The 22,548-nt window shown below is 47.6% G+C and overlaps 2 protein-coding genes across 2 annotated transcripts in view; one reads left to right on the top strand and one right to left on the bottom strand.

Annotated features, from left to right (window-relative positions):
• The window catches only part of RIMS3 (regulating synaptic membrane exocytosis 3), a 128,342-nt gene that overhangs the window by 83,660 nt on the left and 22,134 nt on the right, over window positions 1-22,548 (bottom strand). The window lies entirely within an intron of this gene.
• Window positions 1,995-21,207, top strand: SMAP2 (small ArfGAP2). The gene is made up of 10 exons (XM_054802291.1): window positions 1,995-2,180; window positions 15,494-15,627; window positions 16,202-16,287; window positions 17,145-17,223; window positions 17,563-17,649; window positions 18,111-18,192; window positions 18,713-18,813; window positions 18,926-19,091; window positions 19,351-19,673; window positions 20,086-21,207. Exons 1-10 carry the CDS (start codon window positions 2,078-2,080, stop codon window positions 20,209-20,211), a joined length of 1,287 nt encoding a protein of 428 aa, XP_054658266.1. The 5' UTR covers window positions 1,995-2,077; the 3' UTR covers window positions 20,212-21,207.

Raw genomic sequence — 22,548 nt, 5'->3', positions numbered from 1 at the left:
CCCCTGGCCCGTCCCCGTCGCGATGCCAGTGCCAGTGCCACGGGGCATCGTGCTGCCGGGGCTGGGGCTGCGGTTGCCCCCACACCCACTGATGGGGTCAGCAGTGGGAGCCGGTTCCTGCCACCCTGGGGAGGGTCCTGTGGGGTTCCTGACGTGTCTGCCCCTATTTCTGCCCTCTGAGCCCCCGTGCAGCCCCAGGCAGGGCAGCCACCCCCGGAGCACCCCTGGGAAATGCCCCCGCATCCCCAGTGTGGCACTGGGAGGGGAAGGGGGGCTGTGCCAGGGGGTCACCAGCTGCTCCCCACGGCCCTGGCAGGGCACGAGGCCGCGTCCGTGGGGGCACAGATGCCCCGCTCATCACCCTCCCGTGCCCAGCTCCCCCCACCCAGCTCCTGCCTTCGCTGGCAGCCGCCCCCTGAACTTGCCACCCCCCCCCCAGCTCCCAGGGAACGCGGGGATGATTCATCTTGGCGATTTCTTCCTCCTCCTCACAGAGGGCTCGAAGGCTCCGCGATGAGCCGCTGCAGACTGATTCATCGGTATTGGGGGAGGGGGGAAGGCTCAGTGGCCTCCCCCAGAGCAGGAGGACCCCGCTGCAGGTCAGGGCTGGCGGAGCAGGGGGGGTCTGCATCCTTGGTAGCGGGCACGGGGCCAGCGCAGTGCACGGACCAGCCGGGACTGGTGATGCACCGCTCGGGGCTCGTCTCTCCCCCCCGGTTGTTCCTCCCCACAGCCCACCCTGGCACGGGGAAGGCTGACGGGGTCCTGCCCTCCCCGCTCCTCCGATGGGCAGCAAGAGCGGTGGCAGGGAAGCGCTTCCACCAAACCGTGGTGTTTTGAGACAAAAATCCTTTTGGCTCCAGGCTGAGAGCACCTTGTTTTCAGAACATCTAAATTTGGATCCTCTCCGTTCATGGAGCCGCTGGGATATTTCTGTTTGTGCCCCAGGCAGATGTGCCCCAGCGCCGCCACCGAGCCCAGCGCCTTTCTGGGACACTAGTGTCACTTTTGGAAGAATTAGGTCATTTCAAGCATCTCTCAGATTACTACATAGTGACATTTTTTTTTTCTCCTCTCGATGCCATTGCTCATTTGATTGCAGCTTTCCATGTATCGCCATTTCTCAGGTTCTCCCCCAGCACCTCAGGACAGGAATACCAGGTTTGGTTTTCGCTCTCCATCTTGTTTAAAAGCCTCAGTCTTTTTCTCCCCCATTAATTTTACCGTGGGATCCAACTGGAGCATTTGCCTGGGACCAGTGGTCCCCCCACGTACCGGGGGGTAAGTGTTGCAGGGTCTGCCCCGCTGCCCTTGGGGTCCCCTCCGCCTCCCCAGAGGAGCTGCGTGCCCCAGGCTGCCGTGACGGCGTCAGAAACGGGGTTGGGAGCAGCCGGGGCTGCCAGGGCCCCAGGAGAGCCGTGGGGCAGCCCCGAGCCACGGGTGCCTCCGTGGGGCAGAGATGGGGGGCAGAGCCTGGCCCAGGCAGGGATGGAGGTGCTGAGCAGGGACCTCCTCCTCCTCCCCCCTCTGCCTCCTCCAGGGAGCACCCCTCTGCTCAGCCCCCCAAACCCCTCACCAGCCCCCCGCACCTCACAGCCCCCGCTCTGCCCCCCCGCCGGCCCCCCCGAGCCTCCCAGCCAGCACCCCTGCACCCCCAACCAGGTCCCCCAAACCCCCAGGCCCCCAGCCAGCCCCCTGCACCCCACCACCCCCCTCCATCCCACAGGCAGCCCCCCAGCCAGCATCCTTGCACCCCCTGCACCCCCCAGCTCCTCTGCGCCCCCCAGCTCAGCCCGTCACGTGACCCTGGCCATTCATGCTTCCCCCGCCACCGCCCCGCCTCCTCCGATTGGCTCCCGCGGGCGCTGACCGCGCCGCAGCGAATCAACGGCGAGAGGGAGCGGTGGGGGGTGGGGTGGGGGGTGGGGTGGGGGGAAAGGCGTTAAAGCGCGCGCGCTGCTACCTATTGGCTCCTCCCCCTCATTGACCCCGCCCCCGCCGCCGGCCGGAAGCAGGAAGCGGCGGTTGCCCGGGACGGCGGCGCTGTGACCCGCGGGCGGGCTGCGCCGGCCGCGCCATGACGGGCAAGTCGGTCCGCGATGTGGACCGGTACCAGGCGGTGCTGGCCAGCCTGCTGGTGGAGGAGGAGAACAAGTTCTGCGCTGACTGCCAGGCCAAAGGTACCGGCGGCCTCCCCGCGGGCCGCGCCGGCTGAGGGGGTGGCGGGGCCTGGTGGGACCGGTGGGCCCGGGCCGGCGCGGTTGTCAGCCTCTCGGTGGCGGCGTGTGGCGGGGCGCTCCACACACACACACACACACAGAGCCGCTTGCTGCCGGGGCCCTCCGGTGTCCCCGTTCCCCGGGGGCCGCCTGCTCCGGGAGGGCAGGCCCGGCTGGGCCTTGAGGGGGTGGCGGCTCCGCGCCCGGGAGCTTACGGTGCGCGGCCCCCGCCGTGGGCGGGCAGGGAAGGCGCCGGCTGCGGGCAGGGGCAGCGGTGCTGCCTGAGGCTGCCGCGGCGGGGGCCGGGCGGTTGGGGGGCCGTAGCACGGGGCCTGGTTTCCCCCCTGGTTGAGCAGCGCTTGGGGTGTGAAAAGCCCCCGGGCTTGGCTTCAGCGGAGTTTAAATCACCGTGTTGCTGGCGGTGCCCCTGGCAGGGGAACGGCTCCTGGTGCCTCTCCCCCGGCTCCTGCAGCTCCCGCTCATCCGGCCAGTGAGTTGTGCAGAAAACTGCCCGAGCTCTGGCTACGGAAACCCCTCGGCTCCCTGCCTGCCTGGGGCTTGGCCGCCAATGTCGGTGGGAAAACACTTCATCGCCTGTGGGGACTGCTCTTCGGGGAAGTCCTGTGTTAAGAGGAACCTGGAAAGCTGGTGGTGTGGAATTCTGGAGGGCATTCCCGCTGAGGAGTCACGTCCTGTAAATCAGAGCTGGAACGGAGCAGGATGTCTCCAGAGACTCGGATAGGAGCGGTGTGTGGAAGTGCAGTGTGTAAGGGAAGGAAGGAATTCTAACCTAGCCCTGGAAACAAGTACCGCTGAAGGAATTTCATATTTTGTCCTGCGCTTCCTTTTTGACTTAATACTGATTTCTGGGCATGTTGTGATCCTTACATTTCTTAGAAAGGAGCTGAGTGGGGTAGAGAGGAAGTCAGATGTAAATGTCTGAATTCCGGAAGACAAAACAAATGAATAAAACTGTTACTTGTTCCATGGTGATGCAAATGCCTTTCTGTAGCTCTCTACTGTGAAATGCTTTGCTTTCCTGTAGCACAAGAGTTGAGGTTATGCCCGTGCCTATCTAAAATCCTATTTTAATGAGCTGTTATAATGATTTGGAGATCTGAACTTGAGGCTTATTTCCCAATAGCTGCAATAAATGAACTCAGAGCAGGGGCTGTCTCTCTATGCCCATCTGTAAGTGGGAGACTTACTCACCTCAGTATGACCTCTAAAAACTGCAGTGAGCAGTGCTGAAAAACATGAAAATGGTGTTATTAAGATTTGCTTTGAGCCCTGCTTTAAAAAAAAAAAACACCAACCAACAAACAAACCCAAAATAGAGTAACTTTGTTGTAACAACCTGTCTTATTTTGGAGATGGCGTATTTTAAGATGTTTCACACCTGGCTTTGGTTGACCACGTTAAGTTGAATGTGGTGGTGTTGGCAGAGAGCAGAACGTGCCTCTCGCTTGCAAATCACCTATCTCTTGGCTCCTAATGCCAGTGCCAAGGGCAAAAATAGCTGCCTTATCTTGTTGTTTGAGGCATGAGACAGTAGTGTACACAATATGGAAACAAATTCTCATAACAGTTCCAGGTTGCTTGTTTTGATGTGATTATATAGCTTCTCCTGTTCATAGTACAGCCTAGAAGTGCAGTATTCCAGTTGATTATATGTAAAAATCAAAGTGTCGGTTCAGCATTGCTACTAAAGCTGGAAGCTGCTCGTGTCTGGTAAGATAGGTAGGTTGCATCAATCACAGAGAGCAGGCTTCTGTTGTACTGAGTTATCTGACAAAGTAATTATCCACTAATGACACTCACAGAGGTGTGAGATCTCATTCTTGAGGGCAGCGCATGGAGTTTGTGGCCACAGGAGGTGTACATGCAGTAAGCTCTCCAGCCAGGTATCTGATGGGTAGTCAGTGCCAGTCAAAGCATCATATCAGGCTGCATTTCGGTTACTGGGGCTTGATGTGGTGCTCTCCCAGCGAGGCACTGGTGCTGGTCTGCAGCAACGGTGAGGCAGGCCTGATAGTTCTTATGGCTGCCGAAAGTAACTGCAACATTCTGCTTTGTGTATGGAAATGAACCCCAGGTGTACTTATGCAGAGTAAAGAACACATGTTATTTGATAGATGGCTTTTTAATAACTAAAACTCTGTGTAAGTCTGCACTAATGAGAGGCCATGTGATATTTGCTAGCTCCAGATGGCTTCCCTCAATGTTTCCAGCACTACCTGAAAGAATAGCTGCTTTTCTGTACCGCTGATTGTTGCTCTGTTTTTCCCGATTGTGAGTCTGGCTGTGCTAGTTGAGATACATGAAGAATGCACTTGTGTACAGTTCTGTGAATAGTAGTTTGCCAAGGTCAGGGCTGAAATCTGGTCACCAACCGCTGGTTGGTGGTGGCAGGCGATGTTTCTTAATCGCAGCTCCCTCCTTTTTCAGCTCATGTTCAAGATCATAAGGATTTTTGCAGGAGTTTCAACAAAGTTGAAGGCAGAGTAAGAACCTGGCAGCTCAGACAGCACCTATCAAGACAGTTTTACAATAAAAGACTGGGTTTTGACCATCTGTTTTTATGCTGAAGTTACTGAATTTTGTAGTGGTTTGCTGCTTGATCGGAGCATTTCAAAGCTAGCATGACACACAGGCAGAGACTGTTCAGATGCCACCCACACTTCCATTATGCCTGTTCCCAATGACCTAACTCTTGCTGGGTTTCATTACTGTATTTTTTCCACTTCTATATACAGAACTAAATGAGATTACAGTACCTGTTAGTGTGAGCTGCAGTGCTAGGATGTACCCACTTGATTTCATGCTCTACAGAAATTCTCAGCGTTAGGGTAAAAGTCTAGTTTTCAGGAACATCAGCTCTGATGCTCGTGACCAGTGTAGCAAACATGCTCTTGTTTGCTGTGCCATGTCAGCAAACAGTTGGGTATCGTCCATCTCTTCTGTCCCCCTCAAAGCGATTGCGTAGAGAAGCAATCTTTCTGTGTTGGTGGTGGTGTTACTTGCTTTCCATTAGGCAGTGAGTACAAGCGATTCCTAGTCCAACTTGCATTTTTAAGTGTGAGAAGGAGGGAAAACTAGTTTCTCCAATATACTCTCCTTCCCTCATGTGTCTGGCATTTAAGTAACTTCCACGGGGCACATTACTCTTCCCACGGCTTTTCTTCTGACAAGCTGATGGATACTGTGATGGCTTCATGTGCTTTCTCTGCACAACTCTTTTGAAAGACCTTCACAGATGAGCCTGATGGCTTCCCTTTGTCTTCCCTAGACAGCTACTGATGTGCTGGGTCTAATTTGTTGGAGGGGGGAAAAAAAGACAAGGAAACTGGGAAAGCAAGCTTGGGGTGGATTTTGCTTCTACAACAACAAACACTGCAGTGGTTAGAGGCTCTTGTTTTGGAGGAAGTTGGGCGAGATCTCTCGCCTGCTGCTTCCTCTTTGCATTGCAAACTTTGTCCAAAGTAACTGTGGGTAAACCGGGTGACCTGATCAAAAGCGAGTGGACGGGTAGTAACTAGTACATCCTGTGCCAAAGCAGCATGTTGCTAAACTGCTTTCTGGCAGTGGAGCTTAGGAGTGAAAACATGTGAGCGTTGTCTTCGTTACTTGAATGAAATGGGACTCGGGAGCTCAGTGGCAGCCTTTCAGGATGCGATCTAGCTGTGTTAGGCACAAACAGAACAGCAGATTTCCCCTTGCAAGTGCTATCAAAGGTTGTCTGTCACTGGTTTTCACACACAGCTCTGAATGCTGTCACAATACTAATAGTAGTGATTAAAAGCAATGATCCCGTGTGGAGTCCTAGCAGCACTGCACCACCTGCAGTGAGGAGCTCTCCCCTCGGGACTGCCCAGCATGGCTGCGGTGCTCTCTTTGAAGGCCTTTGCTGTGTGAATCACTTGAACAAAACACTTTAAAAGAGAAACAAGCTCATGATGAGTGAGAGTGGGATCTCTTCTACCAGTGTGTGTTGCGTGGCCAAGGGCCTTCTGAGAGCAGTTGTGTTGCTGTTGTGGTTCTGTGTGTGTGAGTGACTGTCAAGCAGTCTGACTGTATTGAGTATCTGTCAGAAGATACGCTGCTGAATGTCAGAATGAGTCTGGAGGCTGAAATTTCAATGCAGATGGAGGGATGTGGTGTAATCTGTGCAAGTTGGACTTGCCCTGAGTGTTCAGATGTCTTCCAGTAAATGGAAAATGTCTTGTGTTGAGTAACACTTACATTAACTGGATTCTCCTCTGCATTTCTGACTAAAGCTCTATGCTGAACTTGTGTGATATACAGCTAATTCTATCTGATTCTCTCCTTCTTCCAAACTCTTCCCCTCTGCTCTTCCAGTCCTATCTATCCAACAGGCTCCTTGGATCCAGTTTCGTTGACGTCGGAACGGCAGGTTCCTCCCCAGGGAGCACCAGCGAGGACTGCTGTATCTGTCCGTCAGTTGAGGTTGCCCTGTGCTGCTCCTGGTTTGTCTGACTCTTCCCTCCGTCCCTTGTGTCTTGTGAGAACTGTGGGTTCTGTGCCAAAATCAACCCCTTCTTCTAACTTTAGTGGTTAGATGGGAAACTATTTGCTGCTGAACACAACACAAACCCAGATCTAATTCTTCAAGCAGTCTTTTCTGAAAGAGGGGTAGAACTTTGCAAATACCTGTTAAGAGGTGGTTAAATATTGGATGGGGAGTAAGGTAAAAAGCCTAGGGCTAGAGTAGATGCAGTTAAGGAAAGATGACTTGCAGCGAAATGGGGGAGTTAGCTTATTACGGTAGGTTTAGTCCGGCCAAACTAGTATTAATATAAAACATGTTGCTAATGTTCAACCAAAATCTGTTGTGACTCAACTCCTCCATCAGCAGACTATTGAATTGCAGCTGAATTTCCTTTTCAGTAAAAGCAATATGAAGAGTAGCTTTTTAAATAGCTGCCTAGAACAACTGCATATGATGAAGAAATGATCATTATGGGAAAATTGAGCAGTGGGTAGTGATGCATACTGTTTGCCTGCAGTGGGTTTCAAAAAGCAAAGCGGTAAGACTAAAGCTTCTCAGCTTGCCTTAGAAAATCTTGTATTAGGAGAAAGCTCAGTCTTATGTAATGGAAGCTTGCCAGAGGGGATGCATATGTGCCTGTATACTCATTTTAATTCTTAGCTGCAGTCACAATATTCTGCAGTTACCTTAATGAGTGCTACATTTTCTCTTCTGCTTTTGAACTGTTCCAAAGTCAGGTCTGAAAGGAGTAGTCTTGTGCATAAAGCAGGATTAATTTCAAGTGAGGGTAAATATTCAGGAATTAACTTTGTCCATGAGATTGGCTTTATCCCTTAGTGATCTTCATCTGAGAAGTCTGAGCAGTGCTGCCATGGTGTAAGACTGGCTGGGAGGGAACAGAGCCCTGCCTGGCTGTGAGCCTGACCCTACATACACCTGCTTGAAGTGAGTTGTAACTTCCCATTCAAGCCACAAAATGAGGAAAAAAGCATTAGCCTTTCCAGTGGGGACTTATTCTGGAATTGGTTTGTGCTTGGAGAGTTGTGGGAAGATAGCCTTTAAGAAAAGATATGCAGAGCTCTGAGTCACATACACGGATGCATGTCTCTACGTCAGCCAGAAATAGATAACAAAGATAATCCTCCAAGCAGAGGGCATCTCGGCAAACCATGTCAGCTTTAAAACCGTTGTTCTTCTGTACCAGCTATATTGAGCTGCCTGCGAAATGGAGAGCCTGTGTGGTGAGTGGCTGTATAGCAGAGGGTGTAAATTAAGGGTCCAAAAATGCCATGTGATTCTTAGAGCATAGCTGCAACTTTAGTAAAGTTTGTTCCTATAGTAACTGCCAGATGAATTACATAAGGTATCAAACAGGCTCAGGAGCTTGTGTGCCAGCCTCTTCAGAAAATGCCTCTGCAATTTAAAGGTAATTCATTTTTCAAAATGCAAGTAGGTTATCAAAACCAGCTAGAGAATCAAGAATAGCTTTGGTCTCCTTCCGGTTGATCCAGAATAGTGATTACTTCATGTGTCCCAGGAAATCTAGGACAAGAAAAGTTTGAGCTTGTAAGAGAAACTGTCTTGGAGCAAAGCCTCTTCTGACTGAAGCTGGATTTACCTGTACTACGATCAGACCTTCAGTACCTTGGTAAACTGCTTACCTCTATTTTTGGCAAAACGTGCTATTCCTTACTGGCTGGGTTATGCCCTTTCCTTATGAATTCTTGGTAAATTTGATAGTGAGAAATAGTTCATGTTTAGCTCTAGATATTGAAGAGATTCTCAATCAAGCAAGAAGTGGCCCAGGAGCTGAGACTCCTTCCTCTGTTAGGAGCTATTTTAAGGACTTAGACTTCTACATATCTCCGTGACTCAAATGAGATTGGAAGATAGGGTCTAAATATTTTTAAAATGCAGTGAAGAATTAAAGCTGCATGAGCAGATGTCTTATAAGGGATTAGATGGTGGAGAAATTAAAAATTGAATTTTGATGGTGTAAAATAGTAGTGATAGTGTGAGTTTCCATCCTGCTGCTCTGTTTATATGTGCATTTGGGCACAGAGATGGTGTTTACCTAAGTGGGTTTTTTTGCGTTTCGTGGAAATTCAGGCCTTAATCTGCTGCCTTTACCCTAGCAACTTCTAGGACTGACTCATGTGTAGTTTTGGCTAAAACCTAGTGCTTGGACATCTGTTAGCTAGTCTCTGGAACGCTATGAAATCCTGATTTCTGATAGTGACCATCTCTAGGTTGGGACTCTTACTGTGCTGACCTCCACAGGAATTACATGGCTCATGGAACTTGGCTAATTTTTTTATATATTTTTAGGCATTGTGGTCATCAGTATTGGTAATGTTAACCAGTCCTCTCAGGGATTCTTATTATAGTATCTCCTTGAAATTGTCACTTTTGCAGTGTATTTACTGAAGCAATAAACATCACTTTCTTAAACAGCAGGAAGGACCCACCCTGCTGTTCACAGCATCTATTTTAATTTCCTCCACCTTGCTCCGTCTGCATTTGTATCATCACAGCACTTCTTCAAAGAACAAGATGGTAACAGTGATAAACCTGCATTGAAGACTGCTCCTGCAAGCTTACCACTACTCAGTTAGATCAAATGCTGCTGTGTAGCTGCCTTCAAGGCCACCAGGCACTCAAATGTTACATGTTTCTGGTAAACTGTAGAAGATTCAAAGCCTGTTCCTGAGGAAAGGGAGCCAGCACCAGCCAGCTTGGTCTGACTTGGCCAGTAAGGTACTTGTAAAAAACATGGTTGGGAAAAGGAGAGAGTGTACTGGTTGCTGCTAATACAGCAAAGAAGATTTTTAAGGCAAAGCTCCAAGCTGTTGTTGGAAGCAACATTCTCAACTCCCATAGATGCCTCTGGCTCTTCCTTTTTCCTGCAAAGAGTGGTTAAAGCCTATAATTAGTGCTGCAATCTTCTACTAAAAAGACAAAACCCCCAAAACCAACCCTTTCCTCTTTCAAAGGATGGCATAAAGTTGAGTTTTTGAACCACTAAAGTACTTAACTAGGCATATATCTTTATTGAGCTCCCTTGCTATGGAGATTTTTGGCTTTAGCATCCATGTTTCACTGGTTTCCAATGGCTTCCTGAAAACTACACAAATAGCTTAGTCTGGGACTAAATCTGAGGTATGTGCAGGTATTAGTGCTTCACAAATCTCAGATTCCTCTATCAGGATGCATGCACAGGCCAGTAACTAGCCTGCATTAAGAACTAAATAGCATAATTTAGAGATCTTGAAGCTGAGTTTAACTGTACTTTTTACTCCCTAGCAAAGTTTACCTTGTTTCCCCAAACTAATCTGAACACCTGACTGCAGAACAGACATCTACAGTAAAGAGCAGCGGAAGTTGTTTTGTAAGACAGTCTTTGTCATAGCTTTTCTATGGGTGGAATGAATTTCAGTAAGTCATTAAGCAATCTCTTTCCAGAATAAGGAAACCACAAGTCAAAGGAAGCTCTTGGATACTTGGCTATTTCCTCATTTGGCTCTCTAAAAAGTAGGGCTTTTCAACTTTGACTCGATGAGAAATTTCCAAGTACTGGAGAAGGCTTGTATGAGAGGATGTGAATGTCATCTTGCAGGGATTATCCCACTCCAAGGAGAATTTCCCACATCCACTTCCCCCGTGAGTGCTGAGAGGGGACGGTTGTGCGGTGCTGTTGTCCAACACATGTAGCAGTGTTAGCTGGGATCAATGGGCTGAGCAGGCACATCTCACTCTTACAGCTGGGCTTTTGCTGGAGTGCTTGCAGGCGGGGAGCCTGCGAGGCAAATGATTGTTTGCACTAAGAATATTTCATTAGGCTTTGAATAGCGATGCTCTCTCCTTCCTGCCTCTGAAAGCATCTATTTTTTCCTGACCCCCCCTGCTTCTCAAAAGAGCAGTGGCTTTGCAGCCAACTTCTGTTTTATTTTTAAATGCCTTCTGGAGGGTTATTAGCAGAGAAACTTGTGTGAGTAGCTTGAGCCAAAATCTAATGCCTGAATAAAGGGTAAGGAGTGAATCCCCTTGGGATTCCTTCATTAAAAACGCTCAAGGGTGTGAACTTTCAGCAAGTGGCTAAGACATGGTGTGAAGTGGACTAGCCAGGCTGTGCTGGGGTTTTAAAGGGAATTGGGAGCCTTTTCACTAAGGGCAGATCATTCAGGCAGTCCTTGTAGGCATTAATGATTCTGGCTTAGATGCTAACTTAAGCTGGTATGACCAGCTTGGTATGCAGTGTTTATTTTGACAGGCTGGGATATAAAACAGGCTGTGAAACTGTCTCATGGAAGCACTGCCTGGGCAGCTGAGTTTCTCGCACATAGCTTTCTGGTCTCTGCCGGATGGTGGTGCATCCTCGGTTAGGAATACGCTCAAGTATTCAATGCAGCTTTCTCAAATGAAAACTGACTGAGCAATAGGTGCTTTTAAGCTCGTGATCTTCGTGCAGCCACTGCCAGACTAGGAATATATCCCCAAGTGCTCTGATCTAGCCTTAATAATATGTCAGAACTGAGTGTATAGCCGGGCTCTTAAATCTGTTTTGATTCTTACTCAAAACTTGTCATTTTCTTTAATCTCATGTTCACCTGCAGATGACTGGCATTCTCCAGAAAGGATTTGTGCACATACGAGGTGATGTACAGGGGCACAAGATACTTAATCAGAACAAGCTATGCTCAGCTCGGGTTAGTGCCAAGTAACTTGCTTACCATGGATGTTAAAATTAGCCATAATACTGAAACAAAAGTGACTGCAGCATCAGGCTTGCATGTCTGAGACTGGTTGTCATTGCAGCAAACTCCCAGTTTTGCATATGGGAAGTGAGTTTTCATTTAGGCCTTAAGCTCTAAAGCCATCTGGTGGCTGTGAGGACGTCAGCCTCAGGGGAACTATTTTTGTAACGTTAGCAAGAGTATTCATGCGAGGAGCAATTTCTTTCATATTTCTTTCTAGTGATTTAACAAGCTAAATGTTTCACTTAGCTTTATCCTAAAACCTTTCGCACGTAAGTTTCCATGATTGACTGAACCCAGAGGGTGAAGTGCTCCCTGTGGTGTGCCGTGCCCTCGTGCAAGCAATTAGTGGTGTCAGGGCGTGCACAAAGGCTGTGAGGGAAGATAGGGCTCCGTGGCAGCTCTAGCAATGTTGATAAACGCTACTGTGGTGTTCTCTAAAGTGACTTGCTGATATAAAAACATTTTTCTCTGAAAAATTGTGCCCTTAACGTCTTCTAAGGCATTTTGCACCTTCTGTCAGTGCTCAGTCACTGTAGCTTCTGTACAGTCTTCAGCTCGGTTTAGTTTTTGGGAAGTTAGCTGCTGCAATGTGTGACCAAGCTTGTGTCTGTAAATACCACCTGGGGCTTTCTGCAAGTCAGACACCTTGAAAACAGCATGTGAAACCGTGGGGAAATGACTGTAGAAAATTCTCCCCAGCCAGATCTTTACTGGGCTCTTCCTCGTGTGATTTCTAGTGTGAGCTCCTTCATCGTGGCCTCAAAAAAGGGAAGTGGGAGGCTTGTTTACATTTGCATCAAACCCTTTCCCCCATTGCCCACAAAACTTAAGTGCTTTATAAGAAATGAAATGGTAAAAATGTTGGTTTAGCTTAATGGTTGGGGACATTAGATACCAGCAAAGCTGAGGGTCTGTACGACTGTGTGTTTTGGGCTGGTGCCTCTGCATGTTGCATCTGACCCAGCCGAACTGGGACGTCTGGGCTTTGGCCCATTGCTCCCTTGGTGACAGCCTGGTCAGGACGGGCTGTCTTGCTTGGGCTACCCTTGCTTTTAGTAAAAGAAACCCTGTGATGTTCCTCACTGCCCAAATGGTAATTTTAATGAGCATGAAGTTATTTGGAGGTTGATTCAGCTGGACAAACTTCATTTGCCTCACCTCTGCTGACAGGCTCCCGTTCTGCTCCACACTGATTATTCAAGCAATAACTAACTCTTCCTCCATTGTATCGAGCCTTGCAGTATCAACCCTTCACTGCTGTCGAGGCAAGTGGTTCTCTTGTGCAGCTGCTTATCTTAAAGTACTTTTTCACTTTCGAGGGGTGTAGCTGTATCTTGTTCCTCTTTTTTTATCACAGTGTTGATAGAATACAGGGCTGTATAACTAGGCTAAAGAAATTACTAGTTATATCCAAAAGCATGGGTTGCTCAGATCTAGAGTTCAAATTCATGTGCCTTGCAGAACTGCAGAGCTGGCTGCAGACTTCAGGCAGCATTTTGGAGAACTGTCCAAATACCCTGCTTGTGTGGGTCTGGAGTGGCCACCGTATCGGAGAGCAGACTGAGCTTCTGGGATCACCGTCTTCCTCCTGGCTCTGGACAAAACCACCCCCACATCCCCAAACTTCTGGCATTTCTTCCAGTCTGTAGATCTGAAGCCTTTCTTATGGCACTTATTGGCACTGCAAGGGTGCCCAGCTGGAATAAGCATCAGTGAACTACCCTTGGTTGTATAATATGTTTATCACCTAACGAAATGCTAATGCTAGGAGGATTTTTGAAAGTCTATGTTGGTTTGGTTTTTTTTTTAAATATTCACTGGCATAATGAAGCTGCTTCAGTACTGGGCTCTTCCAGAGCTGGGATCTAGAGCTGCAGCAATGGCCAGCTGTTACTCCTGCGCTCAGCCCTTGCTGTTTCAGATCCTGCATCACAAATGAAGTGACACTAAAGCAGGATGGGTATAGCAGCCCGTACCACTGAGTCATTCTCCTGTGTGGCATCACAGGGTAGGAGGTTGCAGTGGCTTGAGCTAGCACATGTGACGAACCAGTGAGCTGATTACTACAGCCCTGATGTAGTATCTAGCTGACTGTTAATCCTTTTAGTCCTATAAAGGCTAAATATATCTAGAGTTTAAATCTAACCTTGAATCTCAGGCTTAATCCTGCCAGCAGTCTCATGTTATAGCTTTCGGGGTGTATCTGGGAGAGAACTCCACAAATAAAACAAACGAAGGATCAGAGTTCCTGCCTTCACCTTGGTGTGCAACAGGCGTAACACTGAACAAGGCTTTTATTCCCATGCCTTACTTTGTGCCTGGCATACTTAGGTGCTGCTAAAAGCATGGGCCCCTGCTTTGATGCATTCAGTCCTACATTTTGGTAGGTATAATAAAGGAAGTGAAGTGTAGGCAACAGTATGCTTCTACTAAGGTATTCACCAAGAGCTGCTGCTGAGCTGGGAAGTGACTTTGATCAGCTTCATTAAATTAGTATCATTCTCAAGGGCCACTCTTCTAGTGAAAAAGCAGAAAGCAAAGGCAGGCCAGGTCAGAAGACTAAATAAAGAAGTTTTAAAAAAACCTGACATAAATTAGCTGGAATAGGTGCTAGAGATTAGTTAGAGGTTGCATGCCTTTGCCCTGGAAGGGACCATGAGCCACTGATGGCATTAGCAGCACCAAATCCCTCAGGAATCTATACTTTCCCAGTAAATAGGAATTAATCTGTTAACAGCCACCTAGCATATCCAGGAGAGTCAAATACAGTGCTGCTTTTTTAGGGCTTTGAAATTACACTTTCCCCCTCTTCCCCCTCCCACCTCAGTCTCATTAGCTTTGAGGCTTGCTATTTTAACTGTGGCAAGAAAAGACAGAATAACTCTTCATCTGCAGTAATGCCTGTAATCCCTATAAAAAGGGCTGGTATGGTTTATTGGAGGCTATCAGATCCCTTATTCAGGATGTGGCTTTGCTGTGGCTGTTTGGCCCGTCACCAGTGGACAGTGACACCCAAGCCGTGGTGGGAGTTGGCTGTGTTAACTGTGCAGCTGGCTAGCAGCTCTAGCCAGATGATTTAGTTTTAAAACCTGCTTGTCTTGCACTGTAGAAGACTACTTCTGAAGCTGGTCTTCCTTCAGCAGGATGGAGGGTTTCACGGCCAGGGTCTGGTGGCCCTCGCTGGGAGGGGGGCGGCAAGTGGTGGGACTGCCTGTGGACCTCTGCTGTGTAATGCATTGCCAGGTTTCCTTCGGAGAGCTGTTTGCAGTGAGTGAAACTAAGCTTGTTAATCTCTCCCTTATTGTTCCCCCCCCGGCATGATCTCCCTTCTATACCTTGGAGCTCTCCTGCCTGTCTGAAAGCCGCATGCGAACTGTGAATCTGATTAGAGTGGTAGAAACTGCAGAGTGAACTGTTCATGAGCCCTGTGCCAGGATTGCAGCCTGGGGTCCTGCCCCCAGCTCCGTGGTTTTGGTGGCCAGTGCCTGTGCTGCTCCCCCTACTCAGCTGTAGCTTCCTGCATAAGACTAACAGAAGATTTGATGATGCAGTCTGTATGTCAAATGCTGAGTATTTTATGCTGCTTTTCTTAGAGCAGTAATGAATATTCTGGAGCTGATTCCACTGGAATAAGGTGATCTGAGAGAAATTCTCCATTGCTAAAGCAGGGACACAGACTTACATTAACATCAATGTTAACATCAGTTTAGGCAAGATGAAATTAGGGTTTTGTATTGTCTTGGGTGGTTTGAATGCCTGTTTTCTTCCCCCCTCCTCTTAGAGTTTTGTCTTGCGCAGAGCCCTCGAAATGGAAGAGGGAGATGATAAAATGCTAGCTCTAAGTATAATGATTGGGAGACAACCTTTAAACATCCTGCTGATGTCTAGTTCCAATTTCTAATCTGGATGAAAATGTAAACACCTCAGTTCACTTGGTACTGTTTCTTAGTTGCTCAAGGCAACTACAGGTTGACTTGATGGTGTGAAACGCTTGTGTCTCTTCACAGGGCCACGATGGGCATCCTGGAATATCGGTGTATTCATCTGTATTCGTTGTGCTGGGATCCACAGGAACCTAGGAGTTCATATATCCAGGGTAAAATCTGTCAATCTCGACCAGTGGACACAAGAGCAGATACAGGTAATGTGAGTGAAATGTGCACGGTGGTGTTCTGTTGGTGGGGCTTAAGTGTGGAAATAAAGTCTGACTAGGCCAGAGATGTGGGGAGTGAAGCAGGAAGAAGATAGCAAGCTAGGTTAGATTGGGAGGGAAAATGCCATGATTTCAGCAATCATCAGAGGGTAAAAACAAACACTGCAAACTTCTGTAACATGGCCAAAGGCTGCTGTTGTCTGGGGCTGGAGCTGCTGCCTACCTCCTCTCATTGAGGTTTCCCAAAGACAAATCCTGGACTTCCAGAGTGACATTAGGTTGCTAATGTGATACTTATTTTGTCTTTAAATATTGTGTTGTGGTGCTTAGGATTGGCTAATTGTATGAGGGGGATCACAGCAACTGCATCAGGGATTCCCAGCTAGTAGGCTTGCACCAAAAGCCTGAAGAGTGGCTTTCAGGTACTGAACAGACCTCAGAAGCCTACATGGGCCTTCTAGTTAACACGGACAGACCCTTGCTTGGTAGCCTGGCATGCTGGTATGTGTAAGAGCTTTAATGTCTGTGAAACAAATGGTTCAAGAATTCTTTTGAATTGCAGTGCATGCAAGAGATGGGAAATGGAAAAGCAAATCGTCTTTATGAAGCCTACCTGCCAGAGAACTTCAGACGACCTCAAACAGACCAGCATCCTTTCTTCCTTTGCTGCTGAGGAAACATGGAGTCTTTTTATCTTGTCGCTTAGTAGCTGCACTCCTTGCATAGGAGGCTTAGCTTCATGTACCTGGGCATCAGCTGTGAGAAGGAGTTCTTAGCTAGGCACCCTCCAAGCATTGCTTCACCCGCAGGCTGCTTGCTTACAGAAGGAAGCAGAAAAGAGCTAAAAGGATTGCTTCTGAGCTAGAAGGGTGGAGAACTGGAACACGGATGTTACAACCCAAAGCTATTGTATGAGATGCACTTTAGGGTCTGTGGCAAATAGGAGGGTTGACTTTTAAGTGCTGAGCATTTAAAACTCTCAGTGGAGACGGTTAAAAAGGTTTAACACTTCTGAAAAATAAAGCTGTAACTTTTACCCTGCAGGAGGGTTTCTAGATGCCCAGTGCAACGGGGGAATAGTGATGTGAACCTAAAGAAACACAGGAGCACCTCTCTGCCATAATTTTTGTCTTAAGCTGGTGGCTGAGGCGCTTTTGTACGCACAGATCCATTTCTCTGATCACTGTGATTTGTGCTAGTGACATGTATGCTCTTAAGTGATGGTTGAAGTGAATATGCATCAGTGAAGAAAATATACTAGGAATTTAAGCCCTGATTTAATGTACCTTTTATAGCACCGTCATGCTTGGAATAACCCAAGGGCAAAAATTAAGTAGCTAAAGTAGTTGGATCCAACACTAAATTATTTTAAGAAAGTTACTGCTGGAAATGCTCTTTAAACAGTCATTAGTTTAGTTACAGCCTGTACCTTGTATCCACATGTCAAATAATACTACGTAAGTCTTCTATTCTTGAATCATTTGTCTTTAACAAGCTGCTTGCAGAGCTGTGGAGAGCTTCATTCGGGATAAATATGAAAAGAAGAAATACATGGACCGAAGTATTGACATCAGTGCATTTAGGGTTAGTTTCTAATCACTTCTACAGAAGCTTAAATACATGTTAAGACATAAGTGCATGTCTGTCTTATGAGTAAGCAGTGACTCTATGAAAATACAGTTTAAATGTTTCCTGTATTAATAACTAATCTCTTCTCCAATGCTGATTGCGTTCAATTATTCTGTAGAAAGAATTTAAATTGGAGGGGACCTTTGAAGGCCATCTTGTCCAGCTCCTTGCTCAAAGCAGGACTAGCTTCGAGGCTTTCTAGATTAGTAACAGCATCATGTAAAGCTCTGTATGAACTTTCTTTTGGTGTGGTGACATGAGTTTTGACCCTCATATTGGTGTTTTTCCTTACAGAAAGAAAAGGATGACAAATGGAAAAAGAGTAATGAACCAGTATCAGAAAGAAAACTGGAACCTATCATCTTTGAGAAGGTGAAAATGGTAAGACCAAAGGGCATGGTCATGGATCAATTGTAAAAATTTCTCTCAAGCAGAACAGATGTAATCCAGCTTGATATGGAAGCATTTTTTCTGGCCTCAGTCATAGCAGTGGATGCATTGAGTCACACTGGTGGTAGTAGCTTGTTTTCCACTGCTCAACCAGATACTAAGCAGATGTGTTCTGCCTTGCATTGCAGAGCAGATTGGAATCTTGCTACTCCTGCTTTGCTTTCCAGCTTGAGTGGTTACTTTTTTCCTAGTTTAGAGCATGCTTAAATTTGGTGATGGGATCCAACATAATGGGACCGTAAAACAACTATGTAATACTCTGAAATTCTGTTCACTTTGGAAGCACTTACACCCACTGGAAAAAGGATTGTGTGGGTTAATCTCTTATTAAAGCCTCTAATGTATCAGTAAAACCAAAACTTGAACAAGACTTCTGGTGTTTTTTTCCCCAGCCTCAAAAGAAAGAAGAAACACAACAGTCTAGAAAAAGTTCTCCTAAATCTACTGAACCAGTAATGGACTTGCTAGGACTCGGTAAGAGCCTTTCTGGCCTTATTGCACTTGTTAGAGTGACCCTGTACACCATCTTTGATGCTGTGAATTTGAGCTTTTAGTACTTATTTTCCATGTCAGGTGAACAGTAGCTGATAGGAATATAGAGTGTTTTGCTTAAGCTGCTCCAGTGCAACTCAAGCACAGTGCTCAGCACTGCAGCGGAAACAGTTTTCCTTACATTTTCCTTTATGCTGGTGCAGCAGTTGTGCCTATAGTATGATAGAGCAGCTATAGTAGTCTCCAGACACCATGTGGCTCCTGGCTGCTCTGAGGTTAATAGGACAGATATGGTGCAGTGCACTTCCTTGGTCCGCAGCCGGTTCCTTCTCGGCACCAGAAGGACAAGCGAAGAGCTGGCAATATGCGTTGGCTAAAGTAGGTTACAGGTCAGGTCACTGGGTTGAGTGGCGTATGTGCGAACTGCTTAATTGGCGAGGAGACTGCCCCTCAGCCTGAGGCCATCTGTGATGGATGTTCACGCAGTTTTGTCTCTTCCCAGATGCTCCTGTGACAACCACCGTTACTAATGGCAGGCCTAGCAGCTTAGAGAAGGATCTTGATCTTTTTGCGTCGGTGGGATCAAATTCTGACTCCAGGAAGGTAAGTAGGGAATGTCAGTGCTTGACAAAGCCTGGTTAGATGCTTGCATGAGGTGCTGTGTCTTCCCCTAGTGCTGAATGCAGCTGCTGCACTGGTGCTGTCTCTGTCTCAGGTCACTGGCTCTATGCCAACATCTGGAAGTGCCGGCTCTGTTCCCGAAAACCTGAATCTCTTCCCTGAGCCAGGAAGTAAAGGGGAGGAAGTGGGGAAGAAGCAGCTCTCTAAAGACTCCATCCTCTCCTTGTACGGCTCTCAAACACCTCAGCTGCCTGCGCAAGGTAACAGATCTCAGAATAGAGCTGTTGAATGGCAGTACGCTAATTCAGAGTGGGTGGGATGTCCTGACAGCTGATGAGCAAAAATGTGGGGATGTAGGTGGTCCTTCTTGGGAACTGGTGAGTAGCATAATGAACAGCTTAGTCTGGATGTCATGGCCAAGTGAATGTTGTGATAGTCTCCGATTTGAAGGTCGGCATTTCACCCCCTGGCAACAAACGCAGCAGTTCTTCCCTTCACCACTTCTCTGCCTTTTTCTAGGAGCAATGTTCATGGCCCCAGCTCAGATGGCATACCCTGCAGCAGCGTACACCAGCTTTCCGGGAGTAGCCCCCTCCAGCAACATGATGGGAGGCATGATGGCACCGTCGGTGGGGATGATGGCCCAGCCTGGAGCTGCAGGGATGGTGACTCCCATGGCCATACCAGCTGGATATGTGGGTAACGTGCAGGCAGCTGTCATCGGTGTCCCCAATGGGATGATGGCTGCACAGCAAGCCGGCTACGTAGCTGGCATGGCAGCAGTTCCCCAACCTGTCTATGGTGTGCAGCCAGCACAGCAGCTTCAGTGGAACATCGCTCAGGTGAGGTGTGATCTTCTGCTGACCCAAAGGTGGGTGGAGGGCAGGGGAGGCACATGCAATTAAACCTAGCCTGGTACCTGAAGACTTCAGTGCTTTTATAGCCTGGCTCCTGGGGATGGGTGAGGTCTGCTGTACTGCAGGCAAACTGGGGGATCACAAAGGAGTAACTTGTTCGGAGGTCTCGGTGCTTGGTGGAGAACAAAAATCAGTGCAACATCAGCTAAAATGAAAACTTCTTCAGCTTGCTAGATGGGCATACACCTGAGAAACCAGTGACTTCTGTTCACCATAACTCTTCAGAAGAACTTGCTTAAGCCTATAGTATGTTAGGGAGCTAGAGTCTTACCTTCAAGTGCTGTGGGCTGGCAGTCTCCTTGACATAGCCTTGACTTCTTTCCTCTCCCCTTTGCAGATGACCCAGCAGATGGCTGGGATGAACTTCTATGGAGCTAATGGCATGATGGGATATGGACAGTCAATGGGTGGAGGAGGTGCCCAGGGAAGCAATCAGTCCCTCAGCACTCAGATGTGGAAATGATCCCTTGCGTTGTGACCATTTTTGCCTTCTGTTCTGTTCTTAAACTGCTCCATGAGACATTCAGGGTTTTTTCTTTCTGGCTGGCTGCCCAGCCTGAACCTCTTTCCATAACTGAGACCCATCTCTGCCTTTTCACTGTCAGACACGGTGAAACCTCAGTGACCAGAACATGAGCTCCCCTGTATTTAGCACAGTCAATGCACACTTCTGGGGTGGACCCCCTCCTTGCACAAACCTCCACTAATGCTTCTGGGTAGCACTTAAATGTCCTGCTGGGTATCTTAGCAGAGGTGTGACTGAGGAACTTGGGAAATCTGTACTTAAATTCTGCCTGTAATGCCAGGCCTTTTCACTTACACTCTAGTATTAGTAGGGGTTTTGGTTAGCAGAGGGGCAGAAACCTCGTTTGGTGCTGAGGAACTGGATTTTAACCCAAGCCCAGGGGCAAGCAAGCCTTGCTACCTCTTCCCTTGAGTGGAGTTCTCCGGAGCTGAGGCCTCGCTGTGCTTGGCTCGCCAACCCTCATTGGAACCAAAGTCATTTTGAAGACCCCTCTCCCTCCCCCCGTGAGCAAGCAGGATTCTCGCGCAGTGTGGGGGCAAGCTGTTTGGAATGTGAAACTTGCACTTCAGAGTGGCTTTTCTGTCTAATATGTGGTATTGATGTATTTAACTTTTAACAATCTAACTGAGAGTTAACTTATCAAGGGCTGAGAGCCCACTGCAAGTTTTCTTACACTTTTAAAATTACTATGACATCCTAATTTATACTTTTTTCATATTTTTTTGTTCCTGTGTAATTCTGGTACCCTTTCCTGGCTAGCTTTTGACATTTTAATCTAGGCATAAAAAGTAGGTGGGTCAGATTTCTTTTCTCATCTTCAGTAGAACACAACTGCTTAAACTCATCAGCGTGAGCAAGAAGTCAGACTTCTGTGGTCTACTTTATCCTGTGTATATATAAATTCCCAAATAAAATATTGCGGTGAAACCTCAACTGACTTATCGTGTTTTTAAACAGCATAACAGATTGTGTTAAACACTGTCACGGGTGTGAGTTGTTCACTTCAGGTGTGTGGGGATTTGGAGCCTCTCATCCAAATCAAACTAACTCCATCTGCTTTGTAGCAGGGCTGTGTCCCAAATGTCAGGCGAGAATAGTGTTTGCCTGAAAGCTGAGGACTATCGGCACGCGAAGAACCAGGCTCAGCAGAGGCAGAATCGGGTCAGTTGACACTTTTATATACAAGAGAGACTCACGGCTTAGGGGTGTGGGTAAACGCAGCATTCCTGCAGCTGCAGGGAGAACTTAAATTTATTAGGACTGTGGCTTTACACTAATGGTCAACAAAACCTGACCAAGGCCTATTCAAAAAGTAAATTTTAAGCTTTTACAAAAAGTGGTAACAGAATATGAAAGGCTGGGGGGGAGGTTTAGGAGTTGCCTGAAGAACAGATAGGAAGGCCAGTTTTCCACAGGCTCGTGGGTGGCTGTGTGCAGCTGCAGGGGAGAGAGCTCAGCTAATTGTGTGAGCCTTGAGTTGATGGTACTCTGCTTGCATATTAATTATGGTATTTCTTTCCTCAAGTCAAAACCTGCTCTTTTTTTCTGAAAAAGAGGGATGCTTCCTCTTCCCCTCCTCCCCAGCATATCACTTAGGGGAAGGGTTGGTTTAAGCTACACACCTGGTTTTGGGCTGGATGCTTTGAGAAGCTCAACTCAAGCACAGAAGAAAGTTTTCAAGCTGGCTTTAATCATCTTCACTTGCTGCCCCAATACTGTACATGCAGGTACAAGCCAATGAAAATGTGAATACTTCAGTGTTTTCCTCCTTGGGAAAACTGGCTAAGAATATTTTACAAAATAGCGTGCACCCTCACAGCCATCAGTCCTGCTGCATATAAACCACAAAAATACAAGAGTTTTACATTAAGAAAGACCACACATAAAAAACATTACATAACACAGGTATAAAATTGCCGTTTGCTTTTTTTAAACCTATTACCTTTCTCAAGTAACCATCACAAGCCCATCCCCTTGTCTTGAACCTGGAACTGGGGCTTAAGGGACCCCTTCGTTCACCCCTCTGCGGTATTTATTTTAAGGTGGAGTTGTTAAACTTAATGAATCTGTCATCAAAGCAAAGTTTATCACAAAATACGAGTGGGCTAGTGAAGGCAGCCGAATCCGCTCACTAATGCATTACATCCTGGCTTCCTAAAGCACAAAGCTACCCAGGGTGAGTGTGTCAGTCCTGTACGAGTTCTGCACCTAACGCTCCTCTTCCCCTTAGGTAACGGATGCGCACGAAGACGTACGGTTGACGTGCACCACTCA

This window comes from Grus americana, chromosome 23 (genome assembly GCF_028858705.1).
Source record: "Grus americana isolate bGruAme1 chromosome 23, bGruAme1.mat, whole genome shotgun sequence".
Lineage (NCBI taxonomy): Eukaryota > Metazoa > Chordata > Aves > Gruiformes > Gruidae > Grus > Grus americana.
This window is presented reverse-complemented; position numbering and strand designations above follow the sequence as displayed.

Excerpts from the sequence above, each read along its gene's own strand:
- SMAP2 (XM_054802291.1), top strand. The coding sequence starts at position 2,078 with ATGACGGGCAAGTCGGTCCGCGATGTGGACCGGTACCAGGCGGTGCTG. Across the intron at positions 2,181-15,493 it reads CGCTGACTGCCAGGCCAAAG|GGCCACGATGGGCATCCTGG; the intron begins GTACCGGCGGCC and ends GTCTCTTCACAG. Across the intron at positions 18,814-18,925 it reads CAAATTCTGACTCCAGGAAG|GTCACTGGCTCTATGCCAAC; the intron begins GTAAGTAGGGAA and ends TCTCTGTCTCAG.